Genomic DNA, 17,737 nt, shown 5'->3' with positions numbered 1-17,737 from the left:
CACATTGTCAGATTTTATTAAAGGCAATTTTTATACATTTTGGTTTCACCATGTAGAAATTACACCATGTAGAAATAAAACTGTTAGAGACATCAGCCAAACCTTAGGCTTACCAAAATCAACTGTTTGGAACATCATTAAGAAGAAAGAGAGCACTGGTGAACTTACTAATCGCAAAGGGACGGGCAGGCCAAGGAAGACCACCATAGCTGATGACAGAAGAATTCTCTCTATAATAAAGCAAAATCCCCAAACACCTGTCCAACAGATCAGAAACACTCTTCAGGGGTCAGGTTGAGGATTTGTCAATGGCCACTGTCCGCAGAAGACTTCATGAACAGAAATACAGAGGCCACACTGCAAGATGCAAACGACTGGTTAGCTGCAAAAATAGGATGGCCAGGTTACAGTTTGTCAAGAAGTACTTAAAAGAGCAACTACAGTTCTGGAAATAGGTCTTGTGGACAGATGAGATGAATATTAACTTATATCAGAGTGATGGCAAGAGCAAAGTATGGAGGAGAGAAGGAACTGCCCAAGATCCAAAGCATACCACCTCATCTGTGAAACATGGTGGTGGGGGTGTTATGTCCTGGGCATGTATGGCTGCTGAAGGTACTGGCTCACATCTTCATTGATGATACAACTGCTGATGGTAGTAGCATAATGAATTCTGAAGTGTATAGACACATCCTATCTGCTCAAGTTCAAACAAATGCCTCAAAACTCATTGGCTGGCAGCAAGACAATGATCCCAAACATACTGCTAAAGCAACAAAGGAGTTTTTCAATGCTAACAAATTGTAAATTCTTGAGTTAGCACGGCAATCACCCGATCTGAACCCACTTGAGCATGCCTTTTATATGCTGAAGAGAAAACGGAAAGGGACTAGCCGCCAAAACAAGCATAAGCTAAAGATGGCTGCAATACAGGCCTGGCAGAGCAACACCAGAGAAGACACCCAGCAACTGGTGATGTCCATGAATCGCAGACTTCAAGCAGTCATTGCATGCAAAAGATATGCAACAAAATACTGAATATGACTATTTTCATTTACATGACATTGCTGTGTCCCAAACATTATGGTGCCCTGAAATGGGGGGGGGGGGGGGGGGAGACTATGTATAAACAGCTGTAATTTCTACATGGTGAAACCAAAATGTATAAAAATGGCCTTTATTAAAATCTGACAATGTGCAATTTAACCACATGTGATTTCTTTTCTATTACAAGTCTCAAACTGTAGTGTATAGAAACAAACACATAAATGATGGGTCCTTGTCCCAAACATTATGGAGGCCACTGTACCTCGAAAATTCTAAATAATGTGTACATTTTGAGGAATTGTAAATGCTTTACATTCCTCAAATTGAGCTGCACTTTATACTTCTGCAGGGATATGCTATCCCTTTTTTAAAATTATATATTCTTTATAGATATTTGGTTACAAAATACTCTACTAAATATATATTTATTTTTCAGCTGTATTTTTGTGTAAACTAGAGGGAAGTATAGAGTTAAATGTTTCAATAGTGCATAACCTCCTCTAGTCAACTTCCAACTCCAGGAGTTTAATAACCTATTAAAAAGCTGAAACCTATTTAACTTGCGTTTATACACCTGAGACTACCACCAACAGATTGTAGTCCCATTCAGGGAGCAGGCAGTAGCAACATGGCAGCCACTGATTCTCATTGCACTATATAGCACAAAGATTGCCTTCACGAGACCATTACACATCACTTTAGCATCTCACGAACTTCCATACAATTTGGACCTTATCTTTCTGGTACAAGATGGCTCAAATGTCCCATGTCCCCTGTTTACTAATGAGACTTAACCACCCAATTGGCAACTTTGTTATGAAGAACTAAAAGTCAGTATTCGGATGCGTCTGTCTAAAGATCGGTTTTCCAAATTCGAGGAGCTGAGTGGCGTTGATGTACAAGTGTCGGAAACAAGAACTGGAACTACAATGATACATTCATTAAACAGAATTTTTAAAAGAAAATCCAAAATTATTTTATCTACTGGAGAATGTGGGAGAGAATATGCACTGTATTTCACTGGCCTCCTTCTTGCGTTTAAAAAAAAAAATTAGAAGCAGGGATGAGTTTTGAGCCACTTTTGCATGATATCAATGCAGACTATTGGTTCCTCATTTCAGTTACTTAATCTGAATTATCATTCAATTTATACTATATTCTCACTTTGCCACACTATTTGGATTTAGTGAAATTGTTGGATAGATTTTTTTGACTTTATAAATGATTTGCCTGTCAGTGGTGACCAGATACTTACTGCATAGAATTCATCTCCTGCCTTACACCATTTCTAAAATCTACATCAAGCAGTTTTGAAATCTTAATTTAATTCCCTGCTTAATAAAGCACTCTAACAATTGTATTTCTACACAAGTTAGAGGTTTTGATGGATTCATACAGGTAACAATTTGTGTCACAATCTAATTATAAGGATTTTGAGGTAAGAAGTTCAATGTTTTCTGAGGACCAGGTCAAACCAATGTCTGGTGTATGTGGTGATCAGAACACCAAAGTGGATGTGGTCTATCAACCTGTGTTTCTACTCGTGTATGAATCTGCAACAAAATATCCTGGTTCCTCATATTGAATACTGGTAAATAACTCAGCACAAAAACCAGATGGATTTCACATGGAAGGGCATATTTAAATGCCAGGGTATGTCAAACAAGCAAGCAAGTTGAAGAAAGGATGAATGAATGCAAGAGTGAGAAAAAAACATTTTTGTACAAATATAGATACATACACACACACACACACACACACATATATATATATTTATATAGAATAGCAAAGCATTTTGGCACCAATCTAGCTTTTGGCTGAGCAACAGAGGATGGAGTGACCTGTCCGTTATCAAGCAAAATAAATATAAAAATAGAGAGAGAGAAAAAAAATGAGGAAAGGTATTTACAAACTTGGCAATAACGTTGACGTGTGGATGTTTAGTGGAATTGCTTTGGTGATTGAACAAATAAAAAAAGACATCACAAGTCCCAAATTTCCTTTCCTTTCCTTCCCCATCCCTACATTTATCTCCAACCTAAATGTACTTCCTAAATGTTTAACAGTGGGAGGTAGAGCTCTAAGGGCTAGTGGAGTCAAGGGATATGGGGAGAAGGCAGGCACGGGTTATTGATAGGGGACGATCAGCCATGATCACAATGAATGGCGGTGCTGGCTCGAAGGGCCGAATGGCCTCATCCTGCACTTATTTTCTATGTTTCTATGTTATATTAAACAGGGAGAGACTTTCCTTACAACTCAGATTGTGATGTGATTGTTGGAGCATGTTAAAGTATGAATCCCTTTGCAAAATGTGACGAGGTTAGCGACTAGTGACAACTGGCTTATAACTGCTATTTATTGACGAATCTCTCATAAGATGTACCACGCGCAACGGCATACAGTTTAATATTTCCTTCTCAACTCCTATATTTAGTTCAAAATACCTTGCAAATGATTAAAAAATATATTTTGCACAACTCAACTATGAATTAAATGGCAAATGTTTACTTTTTTCACCCTCTTTATTAGAATGTTGGGAGTTTTGTAAATTTATGACTCTCAAAACCTGGTTTCATTATGCACCAATTAACTTTCAGAACATAAAAACGTATGATTAAAAAAATATATATTTTAGAAGTTAGTAGGTTTGTAACTCCAGCAACTGTAAATGTCTAAATATTTGCTTTAAATAATATTCCTGGGTGACTATTAAGTCTTTCCGGTCTATACATTTGGACTGTATACAAATAGGGGAGTACATGTCAACTATTCTAGTACCCTTGAAAATATGGCAAAGGACAAATACAGATTATTGATCGCTTAGTGTTTCTATTTTCCTTCTCTGTACCGATTATTCTGAGACCACGATCCAAATAGAAGAAAAAGCTACTCATTCATTGGAAGAGTTGCGTTGAATATTTTGTTAAGTAGGTAGCACACGAAAAAATAGATGGGGTTTGCAAATGGTGGGGGCAAAAAGGTAAACATTATCAGATGTCACTGTTTTAATCATTTCAACTCCACGTTTCCACCACGAATAAAGGGAAGGGGCCAATTGGTCTCAAAAAGCTTGCTTCTTCCATGTGAACCTCCAAAGTAAAATTTGAACTATCAAACAGCGAGTGTAGTGGAATGATTGCTATTCCAGAGCTGTGGTCGTTTTGCACTCATGTGTGGGCAGCAGAGCCCCCTGGTGGCGGAGGCCAGCGAGTAAACTCTGTGCAGATCTCAAGAGTTTGAACATTTTAACTGCAAAGATCCTGGAGCAGACAGGTTATTTTCGAATCCTTTCTTCTGAATGCCATGCAACTTAGAAACAAAGAAGGTAGACAAAAATGCTGGAGAAACTCAGCGGCCGAGGCAGCATCTATGGGGCGAAGGAAATAGGCAACGTTTCGGGCCCAACTTAGAAACTTACAGCTCATATATAGTTAAATTGAACATTCTAGTCTCAATGTATATGACTGTTGTTTGGCCAACGCTGCTCGCTCGTCATTTGCTAGTTATAATGTGCTAAATATTTCTAGAAAATCTGTGTATAAAATGATGGAATGGTACCCAATTAACAGCAGCAACAATAAAAGTTCTACACATTCGAACACAATACTGGCTATCTTGTAAAAGTGGCACAATTATTTCAAAGAGGAATTTTCAGATTAATATTTGTTCCACTGCAGCACAAGCATGCTGACATCAAGATAATAGCTAACACCAGGACATTGCATTAAATCAGTCATGTGTACAGTTATTAGCACAGTTTTAGTTTATATCTATGTCAGCATTATTCTCCAGAGATTATTTGTGGCCAAGTCCACAACTCACATATAATTGGAGTAGCCACTTAAATAATCAGAATTCCAATTCAAGTACCCAGTTGCTGCAATTCACTGCAATAAACAACTGTGCCAATGACTGGGTCCGTGGACTGTCTGCAGGAATGGCTTGAGTGATAAATATTTCAAATCAGTCTCACTCTCACTAATATAAAAGCTGCAAAATTCTTGGTTGATGACTGGGTATTTAATAAACACAGATCAACACATTCACCCCCTTAAAAAAGATAAATAAAAATGACTGGAAACAAGGATATCTCTGTTAAATGATATGGCGACATTGCCATGAACTACCTTCCATTGGAATTGTAAGAGTCATAAAGCTTGGTCAAAAATAACGCTTGCAAGGAACAAGTTAAAGCATTTATCCAACATTATCCAGTATCTTTTAAATGCAAATTGCAAGAATGTGAGGGAATGTTAAAAGTTTCCTACCACCTCTAGTGAAAAAAATACGTGTTTCTGTAATTTAGTGATGGTATACGGTCAATTAAGGGACTGGTATTGGTCTCACGCTGGTTTGAAGTAAAACAAGAGAACTATTCATGTGAGCATTTGTTAAAGCGCAACGAAACTTGGTTAATAATAGGAATTTCTGGTGAGAACAAAGTGTATGCCTCTTCATGGATGGAAACGAGCTCACCTTGAAGTTAAGTAGGTTTCTTATTAAATAGGTATTTTACACTGAACATTAAAGGGTTTTTTTTGAGCTGACAGATGGATGCATGATTTACACAAATGACAACAGGGCACTAATCTACTAACAAAAATTACAAAGTGAAATGATTTGTCAATTCACCTCAGAACACGAACAGCATTATCTAGAACATGTATGTACAATAGCAACAACTAGCTGGTAAATACAATGTTGAATCAGATAACTTCCACATAATTAGCTGGATACAAGCCCAACTGTCCATTCTCCAGACGTCCTTTGCACCAGCCCTGTTCATCTTCATCTTCAATCTTTATTAAGAAATCACCTGCATTTATAGAGAACGAAGCACAAATAGTCAGGCACAAAATATAGTCAGACGTTTAGACACAGCATGGAAACCGGGCCTTTGGCCCACCGAGTCCACGCCGACCAGCGCTCACCCGGTACACTAACATTACCCGACACACGAGGGACAATTTACAATTTTTTATCAAAGCCAATTAAATTACAAACCTGTACATCTTTGGAGTGTGGGAGGAAACCGGTGCATCCGGAGAACACCCACGCGGTCAAAGGGAGAACATACAAACTCTGGACCGATAGCACCTGTGGTCAGGATTGAACCCAGGTCTCTGGCACCGTGAAGGGCCTGTCCTACTGTACGAGCATTCAAGAGCACTCCTGAGTTAAAAAAAAAATCTAACTCGTGGTAAGAACGTAGAATGTATGTAGCGGGTACGTCGGAGCTCGTGGATGTCTCGTAGCGGCTTGTAATGCAAACGGCAGGTACACGGGAAACGCGGAAACTCGTGAAGTTTTATCAGCACTGTGAAAATGTCCACGAGAGCCCCAAGTACCTACGAACGGCTATTACCGTAATTCTCCGAGTGTGAATCAGGGGAAACTCGGGAGAACTCTTGAATTACCTTGTTAAGTGGGACAGGCCCTTAAGGCAACAACTCTACCTCTGCGCCACTGTGATGTCATAGGTTTTTTTTTCTTTAAAATGTTTCCTTGCAGTCCTAACTCTCTTAATACTACAAACCCCAAATCTATACCCAAGCTAGCTCACATCTTTCACACTACGTACCATCACGAAGACTACTTAGAAACTCATCTTAACATAGTACATTTGCTGCTGAAATCCTGCTTAAACATTCATCAGCCCTAATAACTCTAATGCATCCTGACTCTCCACTTGAAGTTACTTTAAACTTTCCTTTCTATACTCCAAGAAACAGCGTGAAAACAGACCCTTCGGCCCACTAAGTCCGCGCCGACCAGCGATCCCCGCACACTAACACTCTCCTACACACACTAGGGGCAATTTACAATTTTACCAAAGCCAATTAGCCTACAAACCTGCACGTCTTTGGAGTGTGGGAGGAAACCGGAGCACCCAGAGAAACGCCAGGCAGACATGAGGAGAACATACAAACTCTGCACAAATAGCACCCGTGGTCAGGATTGAACCCAGATCTCTGGTGCTGTAAGGCAGCAACTCTATTGCTGCACCACTGTGTTGCCCGTTACCTCCGTGTCGACTATTCTACACAGCAATATCTGCACGTTGTGACCTTGAGAATCTACATATGAAAATGACTTCACCCAAGACAGGTTCCAATGCTCAAGACATCCCTAAACAGTTCCATCTCCTTGTTTTCCTAACTAGTAGGCCTTGGAAAGTGGGAGGAAATTGATGCACCCAGAGGACGTCTATGAGGAAAACGTACACATTCTGCACAGGCAGCACTAGATAACCTGGGCCGCTGGAACATGAGACCACTAGATAGATGGATAAGAAGGGCTCACAGGGTTATAGTCAAATGCAGAGAAACAGGACTAGCCCAATATGCCAATTTGGTTGGCAGGGGCAAGGTGGACCAAAGGGTCTGTTTCTTGCTGTACAACTCTATGGCACTAACAACTCTTTTGGATATGTTATTGTTTATTCTCCTGTATGTTCATTTCTCATCAATGTGGAAAGCTTTGTTTGATGACACTGCTGAGAACTAACTCCGGGTGTTTTACTATTTTATTGCTCTTGTTCATGAATGAGGTGGGCGACGCGACTCTCGTCAGCAGCGGCCTCTGCAGTCCGTCTGTGTTTTATTATTTTTTGTCTCGTTTTTATGTAGTTTTTGTTATTTTTTTTGTTGGGGTATGTGTGTGGGGGGGTGGGGGTAACTTTAAAATCTCTCCCTGCACGGGAGACCCGACCTTTTCTTTGTCGGGTCTCCGTTGTCGTTGGGGCTGCAACGTGGAGCGGCCTCCAACAGGAACGACCTGGGGTTCCAGCTGTGGAACTGCCGACTACTCACCTCACCGTCACGGGGCTGGCCGAGTCCGGAGCGGGTGGAGCGGTGGTGGACGCTGCTGCCACCCGACCCCCGGAGATTCGGAGGCTGCAACTGCGGGTTTGGTGGACGGCGGCACCGGGAGCCCGCGGGTCCCTGCTGGGAGATCGTTTTTCGGGGCTTCCGCAACGGCGACTTCTCCCGCCCGAGTTGCGGGGTTGAAGAGCACCTGGAGCGGGGCCTTACAGCACCGCCCCGCGTGGCTTGGAATGGCCGCGGGACTTTGCGAGCGCACGCCGGGGGCTCTAACACCAAGACCCGGTGCGCGACCTTGCATCACCCGGCGTGGCTTTAATGGCCGCGGGACAATCGCCATCGCCAGCCGGGGGCTTTGACTTTGACTCTGACATCGGGGGGGAGGGTGCAGTGGAGAGATAAGTTTTTTTTGCCTTCCATCACAACGATGTGATGGATGTTTGTGTAAACTGTGTTGTGTCTCGGGTCTTTTTGTTTTGTAATGTATGGCTGCAGAAACGACATTTCGTTTGGACCTCAAGGGGTCCAAATGACAATAAATTGTATTGTATTGTATTGTATTGTAATGAGCATCACAAAGCTCATCCACCAACACTAAACAACTGTTGTGATATTGCTTGAGGACAAGGCGAACATGGCCAAGCTTTCCTTTGGTCATTCCCCTCCACTGTTTTATCATGTCTCACCCCCACCCCTCCACCTCTAGGTACCAGCTGAACATTAGCTCAACACCACCCTCAATTTAAGATTCTTAATGATATCCTAATGGGTCTAGATAGTTAATTGTGTCGGGAAATGGGAAATATATATAAATATCATGTTGAATAATAGCATATTGTTATATATAATAATTATTATATTAATAATAGCATGTATAACAATACACATATTTTTTAATATTTTATCTATTGCAATATTAATTACAGATGATCCCCTCACCTGGAGTAGCTAAACTATTTACACAATATCACCAACACTTGTAGAACCATTAATAGAGGTAAAGTGAACAATTACGCACAAAAATAATCAAGGATGACTGTAGCCATTAATTGTTTTCCCTGTTACCTCAGGTCTTGTTGCCTTTGTTACGCTACAATCAGCTTAGAATTTAGTTGCTTAATTAACTTACAACTAATGTAAAAGTTGAAGTTTCTCCAACTGATGTTAGTGCCATTACAGCAAACAATGGCTCATAACCCTAGGTCTTATTGAGGTCCTGGGACAAATGATAGAGGTTATAACTTACAAAGAAAGATAGTTGTGTTAAACTAAGTGTGGGGGAACTCCACTGTTACGTTGAAGGAGGATTTTTCTCCAGACTCACTCACCCGCTTTAAAGCTCAGTTCATCCTGTTCTTGTCCTTCGTAATCATACAGTGCGCGTACCCGCACACCCGGTGCGTGGGCAGGAGAGGATTCTTCATCAAAAGGGTTTGCTCCTCCATCGGCATCATTTACACTGGGGTTATTTGTTTCATCATCGGACCATTCAGCAGAGAAGGTCTGGTTCTTCTCGTAGCTGCTTACACTGCGGGGGTCGGGGGGGAGTGCGGGGATGGGGGGGGGAAAAAACAAGCAAAATGTTACCGGGGCACCAGTGTTTATTTCTGAGGAGAGAGATAACTGAGAAAAAGTCTGGAGAAAATCTGAAAAGTGGAAATTTGGAAAGGAGTACAATGTTAAATGTCTCTTTCTCCCCCTCAGATGTTGACTGACCAGTTGCATTTTCCGTTATTTGCTGTCGAAGGTCTGCATCGTCACAAATTGCCTGCAGGGAACAAGGCAAGTGAAAACAATTCTTGGCCAAATTGTAGAAATGGAAGTGTAACTTGGCAGGGGAACAGCTGCGTTTAGTTGGCTATGTTGGATAAGTTGTGCCAGGCATGCGACATTCGGAGCTGTGTCATGGGAAGAGATCAACGGAGGAAAAGATTCCTTGAAGAAATGCAGCATCTCCACTGACACGCAGAAATCCTGGCCCACAACACCTCAAAGTGATTAAAGATGACTGGAGCAGTTTAGTGATACCGCGGAGACAGGCCCTTCAGCCCACCGAGTCCATACTGACCAGCAAACCCCGCACATTATTGCTATCCTACACATACTAGGGGCAATTTAACATTTTGGAGTGTGGGATGAAACCGAAGATCTCGGAGAAAACCCAACAGGTCACGGGGAGAACGTACAAACTCCGTACAGGCGAGCACCCGTAGTCAGGGCCGAACCCGGGCCTCTGGCTCTGTAAGGCAGTAGCTCTACCGCTACGCCACCTTGCCACCTGTTAGTTTGTTGTTTCCCATAAGTCAAGAAGGAGGGGGATTTGGGATGGAGTTGCGAATCTCTTGTCCATGCATTAGAAGCTCCAATAGCCTTACCTACACAGCAAACCTCTATCTTTCTTGGTAAGATACAACCTCTATCATTTGTCCCATGCCCTGCTGTGCTGCACCTGAACCACATTGTTCCCACATTGGCCTCATGAGTCAACTCAGCACCTACAAGCCGCAGTGGAAGGAAGTAATCTGTGGGACTTTTTAAGAGAAACAGGAGTGGGCTATGAACTTCCATTGAAACTGGACCTCCTTTAGTGAAACCATGGGCCATTTAATTGTCTGCTCTCAAGGATGTATTTCTTGTTAGTGCCATTACTTCCATTATTACTGTTATTTTACCATCTTTAGATCTGGCAAGCCCTTGTCATTTCCTATTCCATATGCTGGCTGTATGGAACTTACTTTACTGCCATTCTCAAGATTCTTGGCATACTTTCCATTTCCTTCATTGAAAATGTGATGCTAACCATTCATCTGCCATTTCCCAATTTTCATTTACAGTTAACATCTATCAAGAAGCAGTAGTCACATAATAGTCCTGATCCTCGGTCCCCAATATAGATCTTAATATATATATTTTTTTAAATGTATGGTGGTCTTAGAAGTACAATAGTGTGGTTTCTGAATTCAAACTTGGTTATGTAACTTATTCACTGACAGGAAAGACAAAATCATGGACATTTGAGAAAAATGTCTTTGCCTGAAAACTGCCTTTTCCTCTCCATCTTCCACCCAATCCTTTCCAGAATCCTAACAGGTGGCAAGGTGGCAAGGTGGCAAGCTCCACTTGCAGCTTGAAATTAACTCTTTAAAATAAAACTACATTCCCCCTTATTTCTCCATTGGTGACTACGGTCTTCAGCTCAGAAGCCTTGCCGTTTTGCATTTTACTGAGGTGCATGAATATAAAAAGTGATCCTGCATTGCTGTGAGAGGAATCACAACGCCAACACTGAGAAGCAACGGCATGGGGAGAACATGGGTAGAGCATGTGGGTCATATCAAGCAGATCGTGTTTGCATTCATGGAGCTAGTAATCCCATTCTCATTGCAGTCATTGGTTGTGGACCATCAAGATTCAAGATTCAAGATTACATTTAATTGTCACATGTGTACCAATTAATAAACAGTGACATTTGAGGTACAGTGAAAGTATAATCTCAGAGCTTTGACAGCATTTCGCAATCACACGATCTCCACTTTCTCGGGAGACACGAGTAGCAGGAACAATAACAACTTCAAATCCTCTCCATCACACGTCGTCCTGTCGTGAGTGAGTGAGAGAATTTAAGGTTTACATTTGAGCGTGTGGCAGTGTCAGAAGCAAACCTTGTGCTGGCCAAATCCCAGATTTAATAAAGAGAATATAGTGACACTGGATTAAAGCAGTCTGCACCAAGTTACAATGCATTGAACCCACTTCCACTCTGAACTGCGACTGAGGGCCATAAAAATACCTTCACTGGACAAACTTTAATCGGAGTGAACACGTGAGGAAAATAAATGAAATCAAATGTCATAAATAATACAAGCTGGGAATGTGGGAAGTCCGTGACACCATATGAAGGAATTGTATCAATATTAAGGTTATTTTTGCTGTTTTATTGTGTCCATTTTATTATGTTTTTATTTTATCACTTTAAAGGGACAGGACTGGCAGCTCAATGTTCCGGGGTGCAGGAGCTTCAGGAGAGACAGGGGTGAGGGATAAAGAGGAGGGGGGGAGGGGGTTGCATTGTTGGTTAAGGAGGATGTCACGGCAGTGATCAGAGGTGACATTACAGGCGGTTCGTCTAGTGAGGCTATATGGGTGGAGCTGAGGAACAAGAAAGGGATGGTCACTGTGTTGGGGGTGTACTACAGACCCCTGAATAGTCAACGGGAATTAGAAGAACAAATATGCCAGGAGGTTGCAGACAAATGCAGGTCAAATAGGTTTGTTGTAGTAGGGGATTCTGACTTTCCCAATATAGACTAGGAAAACCATAGTGCGAAGGGTTTAAATGCGGTGCAAATCCTCAAAAGTGTTCAGGAGAGTTTTCTTAGGCAGTATGTAGCGACCCCCACACGTGAGAGGGCAACGCTGGATCTAGTATTGGGAAATTGAGATGGGCAAGTTAATGAAGTGTTTGTGGAGGAGCCTTTAGGGACCAGTGACCACAGTTCGATTAGGTTTAAGATAGTTATGGAGGGACGTAGGGACGGAGAGGGTCCATGTGTTAAAATGCTCAATTGGAGTAGGGCCAACTTTGAGGGTATGAGAGAAGGTCTCGCTTAAATTGACTGGAGCAGGTTATTTGGGGGGAAAGGAACATCGGCCAAGTGGGGTGTTTTTTAAAGTGTGCTGACAAAAGCTCAGGATATGTACGTCCCTGTTAGAGTGAAGGGCAACGCAGGCAAATGTAAGGAAGCTTGGCTGACAACGGAAATTGAGGTGTTGGTCAAAAACAAGAAGGATGCATGGGACAGGTATAGGCAGCTGGGATCAAGTGCATCCCTGGAGGAGTTTCGGGAACTAAGGAGTAAACTACAAAAAGGAAATCGGAAGAGCAAAAAGGGACAAGGAGATAGCTCTGGTGGGTAGCATTAAGTACAATCCTAAAAGATTTTATAAATACATAAGGGGGAAAAGGGTAACTAGAGAGAGAGTGGGACCTCTCAGGAATCAGAGTGGTCATACTGTGTGGAGCCACAGGAGATCGGCAAGGTCTCCTGTGCCGAGAAATGAATATTTCTCCTCTGTATTTACTGAGGAGAAAGACAGTAGGACGGAGGAACTTGGGGCAGTCAATGGAAGTGTCTTGAGAGTAGTCAGTGTCACCATCGAAGAAGTACTGAAGGTACTGTTGTGTATGAAGGTAGACAAATCTCCAGGGCCAGATCAGATATATCCGAGGACATTGTGGGAAAACAGAGAGGAAATTGTGGGAGCCCTGGTTCAAATTTACGAGTCGTCCTTAAATGCAGGAGAGGTGCCGGAAGACTGGAGGGTGGCAAATGTTGTGCCTCTTTCCAAGGAGGGTTGCAGGGAAAATGCTGGGAACTATAGGCCGGTGAGCTTAATATCTGTAGTTGGAAAGTTACTAGAGAGTATTCTGAGGGATAGGTTATTCAGGCATTTGGATGGGCAAGGGCTGGTTAGGGATAGTCAGCAAGGTTTTGTACGAGGGAGGTCGTGTCTCACAAATCTGATTGATTTTTTTTAAGACGTGACCAAAAAGGTCGATGAGGGCAGAGCTGAAGAAGTTGTGTACATGGATTTAGTAAGGCATTCGACAAGGTTCCACATGGTAAGCTGCTCTGGAAGATTAGATCGCATGGGATCCAAGGAGTGATAGCCGAATGGATAGCAAATTGGCTCCATGGAAGGAAACAGAGGGTGATGGTGGAATGTTGCCTCTCGGACTGGAGGCCTGTGACTAGTGATGTGCCTCAGGGTTTGGTGCTGGGCCTGTTACCGTTTGTCATCTACATCAATGATTTGAATGAGAACATACAGGGTAAGATTAGCAAGTTTGCTGATGATACAAAAGTGAGTGGTTTTGCAGATAGAGAAGCTGGTTGTGAAAAATTGCAGCAGGATCTGGATCGATTGGCCAGGTGGGTGGAGGAATGGTTGATGGAATTTAATACAGAGAAGTGTGAGGTGTTGCAATTTGGGACGTCGAACAAGGGCAGGACCTACACAGTAAATGGTAGGTCCTGCCATTGTACAGGAAAAATATTGTCAAGCTTGAAAGTGTTCAGAAAAGATTTACGAGGATGTTGCCAGGACTAGAGAGTGTGAGCTATAGGGAGAGGTTGAGCAGGCTGGGTCTCTATTTCATGGAGCGCAGGAGGATGAGGGGTGATCTTAAAGAAGTGTACAAAATCATGAGAGGAATCAGGTAGAGTCTCTTGCCCAGAGTAGGGGAATCGAGGACCAGAGGACATAGGTTCAAGGTGAAGGGAAAAAGATTTAATAGGAATCTGAGGGGTAAACTTTTCACACAAAGGGTGGTGGGTGTATGGACCAAGCTGCCAGAGAAGGTAGTTGAGGCTGGGACTATCCCATCGTTTAAGAAACAGTTAGCCAGGTACATGGATAGGACAGAATTGGAGGGATATGGACCAAGCGCAGGCAAGTAGGACTAGTGTAGCTGGGACATTGTTGGCTGGGGTTGGCAAGTTGGGCTGAAGGGCCTGTTTCCACACTGTATCACTCTATGACTCTATGAGAGGGGATAGTGTTTAGTTCTAAGGGTTTTCACCATCAACTGCAGATAATGCGAATGAGACCTAGGACGAGTAGGGCTGTCTGTGTGGAGTTTGCAAGCTCTCCCTGTGACAATGTGGTTCTCCTTCGGGTGCTCCGGCTTCCCCCCACATCCCAAAGACACGTAGCCTTCTGCAAATTGCCTCCAGTATTTAAGGAGTGGATGAGAAAGTGGGATAACTTAGAACTGGTGTGAACAAGTGATTAATGGCCAGCATGGACACAGTGGGTCGAAGGCCTGGTTTCCATGCTGTATCTCTAAAACTAAAACAGTAAATATAACCAACCAGTCAACATCTGTAGAGAGAAAGATTAACAGTTAATATTCAGGACCTTTAACATAAAGGTGCTGATTGACCAGATGGAATCCCTGCACTTCATTTTGACATTAGATTTCCACCCTTCACAGTTTTAGTTCCTTTTTGATTTAGTCTTTCAATAATGAAGTAAAATAGCACAAATAACTTCATGGAAGCCAGGTTAGTTCGCATGTTATGTACATACAGAGAGTCGAAGTTAGAAACTAGTTGATTTGAACAGATGATTATTTTAAAGAATAAAGTTCAGTTTGATGATTTTCTATGAAAGGGAAGAAAGGCAAGAGAAACCCATCTGTTAGAGTGCGCTTTTACGCTACAACTATCCAATGCAGTTAAAAAAAATCAACTTATTAAGTTATATGTAGAAAGACCAGAACCTGTAATGGTTGCATTTCACAATCTTTGTATAGTCTGGTCTCAGATCCTATTTCTGTGCCAAGGAGTTACAATGCCTGACACACATTTCATTGCCTTGATTGAAACACTTAAAACAACTTTGATGAGGATTCTAGAGCCATAATCCTGTTGAAAACAGACTTTCGACAAGATCATGATATTACTGCACTCTAGAAAACCAGGGATTGACTGAAAAGTCTTATTCACTGTAATTGAATGCAACGTTTCTGAAGGTGAATCGGCTCTTGGTTTGAACCAGATCATATTGACTAGAATTATTCCAGAAAGCATGTTGACATTCTTCAACCTTGTAGAAAAGAAGAATTAATATGGTTTTTTTAAAAGGATGGTTTAAGGACATTTGCATTAGATAATGTAGGAGTTTAAGTCATGTACTTTTCTTTTCCTTGCATATTAAGAAAGGCATTACCATTATTTCATAGGCTACAAAATGGAGGCAGGTATTAAAGATGATACATCATAAACAGATTTGTATCTATCTTTGTCAAAACAGGTGGAAGGAAGATGTAAAGAAATGTATCTGCATAAATCCAGCATGAGAGAGACAGTGCACACAAATGGCATATTCAGTTGTGAAGACAAAAATCAGTGAGTAAAAGATGCAGAAGGGTTTGCGGAGCAACAAGCTATTGTTAGTTTTGCTCCAAGGGTTAGTTAAAGTTAATGAATATTTGTAAAAATCCTCCAAGCATAAACAGTTTTCACCAACTTTTTATTTTCCTCTTTATGCTCTTCCTTCCCCTCGTGGTTGACATCATTCTCAGCAAGAGGGCTTACATTGCAACTTCTCTCATTATTCTGGCAGATACTATGGCTGTTTGGGGAGTGAGAAAAAGACATCTGCATTTGTAACGAATGCCAAGAGAAAGATGATCTAAGTAGTCTATTAACTGTGAAATATCTTTGGACACAAAACTTTATAACCACCAGCTCTTAATGAAAGAGGCCAATTTGAATGATAAACAGATTTTTGCATGGTCTTTGAGTGCAGCCTGCAATGAATTTTAGCCCCCTACAAAGAGCCAATTTTAACATTCAATGAAGATGTTGATGAAGATAGTCTTGATGAGGGAGGTACAAGCCATTCAGAGGTTGAGAAGCTGTACATGCGGAGCATTGTAGATGTAGCCCAGTCTATCACAGAGACATTCTTCCATCATTGATTCCATCTACACTGGCTTGGAAAAGCAGCCAACACAATCAAAGACCCAGTCTTTCCTTCTTCTTCCTGTTCTTGTCTAGAAGAAGGTACAGAAGCTAGAAAGCATGCACCACCAAACTCAAGAACAGCTTCTTCTCCTCTGTTATCAGGCTTCTGAACAGCCCTTTCCTAAGATGGGGTACTGTCCAATTAACCTCTACCCAATTGTGGACTTTGGACTTTGTCTGTAGAACTGATGCTCTACAATGCTGAGAACTATTTTCTGCACTCTGTATCTTCCCATTTGCTGTAGAGAGGCAGAGTGGGAGGATTGATGGATACTGGAATATATTAGTGCATCCTTGTTCTACCTGGTACCTTCAGCAAAAAAAAAGATTTGTCCTTCATATTAAGCCAGCAGCATTGCGCCAAAGTGATAGGTGCTAGTTTAGTAAATTTAAACTATTCCAGTAAAACTACAACTCCTGCCTAAAATGCAGATGCTTTTCATCTACTTCATACATAGAGGGCAATTCTAACTGTGTCACTTACTGTTCTGTCAGCCTCCCCCAATTAACCATAACACCTCATAATAACCCCATAGTGCTACTAACCACCATTGACCCATCCCCCTGGTCCACTAAGGTTATTCTAACTACATCTTACATTGCTCTCTACCTCCGGAGTGAACAAAACTGATAATATAGTATTATTATTGTCTCACAATTGGCATCATAATTGCCTCTCTGCTTGCCCCAGACACAGGGTGCACAATTCCTCATCTCGACTTCTAAATGACGAGTGGCTGCTTGGAGCAGGTGGTGCATCTTAGCAGTGCCACCTGCACTCTGCTGTGAATTGTGTTGATATAAATGATATGGCCACAGTCCAGCATGAAATGAGGATAGAAGGAAATATGCAAGTATCTCCTGTTACACCCGTTATTGTCAGTCTTGAAACACAATTTCTACATCTGATCTGATCCTTGAGCAATTATCTGCCCAGTATGGAGGCTATAGGCAGGCATGTTTAAAAAATATATATTTTGTACACCATTTAAAACAAAAGTATGCGATTTCTTCCATGAATACCCGTGTTAAAAAACTCCTACCTTTTAAAGTGCACCTACCTGCCCCGATCAGAACACTGAGCCACTTGCTCTCCTCCTGGTGACACATTCGTCAGCGTAACACCTTCATTGGGCTTTTTTACCTTCTCCTTTTTTGCAATTGTGTGAGTCATGTCTGGAGAATATTCCTTCAAAGGAAGAGTTTCATTTAAACTCAAAAAGCATTTAACTATGTGGATGCAATGGCACATGTAAACGTTTCCATTTCACACAAAGATAGTCAGCAACAATTTTATTACAGATTCTTTGAACCATTCCTATCATACAC

General features: G+C 41.8%; 1 protein-coding gene across 3 annotated transcripts in view; it reads right to left on the bottom strand.

The window, feature by feature from the left end:
- Positions 1 to 5,530: 5,530 nt before the first annotated feature.
- The window catches only part of pacsin1 (protein kinase C and casein kinase substrate in neurons 1), a 107,111-nt gene continuing 94,904 nt past the window's right edge, over positions 5,531 to 17,737 (bottom strand). For 2 of the 3 annotated variants that reach the window (XM_033042368.1, XM_033042367.1), the window contains exons 8-11: positions 17,470 to 17,597; positions 15,909 to 16,013; positions 9,203 to 9,402; positions 5,531 to 5,866 (exon numbers count right to left, since the gene is read on the bottom strand). In XM_033042368.1, the coding sequence (XP_032898259.1) occupies positions 5,757 to 5,866; positions 9,203 to 9,402; positions 15,909 to 16,013; positions 17,470 to 17,597 (543 nt within the window). In that variant the 3' untranslated portion in view covers positions 5,531 to 5,756. The remainder of the gene's footprint in view (positions 5,867 to 9,202; positions 9,403 to 15,908; positions 16,014 to 17,469; positions 17,598 to 17,737) is intronic. The other variant, XM_033042369.1, reaches the window with a different exon arrangement.

The sequence above is a fragment of the Amblyraja radiata genome, chromosome 24, assembly GCF_010909765.2.
Source record: "Amblyraja radiata isolate CabotCenter1 chromosome 24, sAmbRad1.1.pri, whole genome shotgun sequence".
Classification (NCBI taxonomy): domain Eukaryota; kingdom Metazoa; phylum Chordata; class Chondrichthyes; order Rajiformes; family Rajidae; genus Amblyraja; species Amblyraja radiata.
This window is presented reverse-complemented; position numbering and strand designations above follow the sequence as displayed.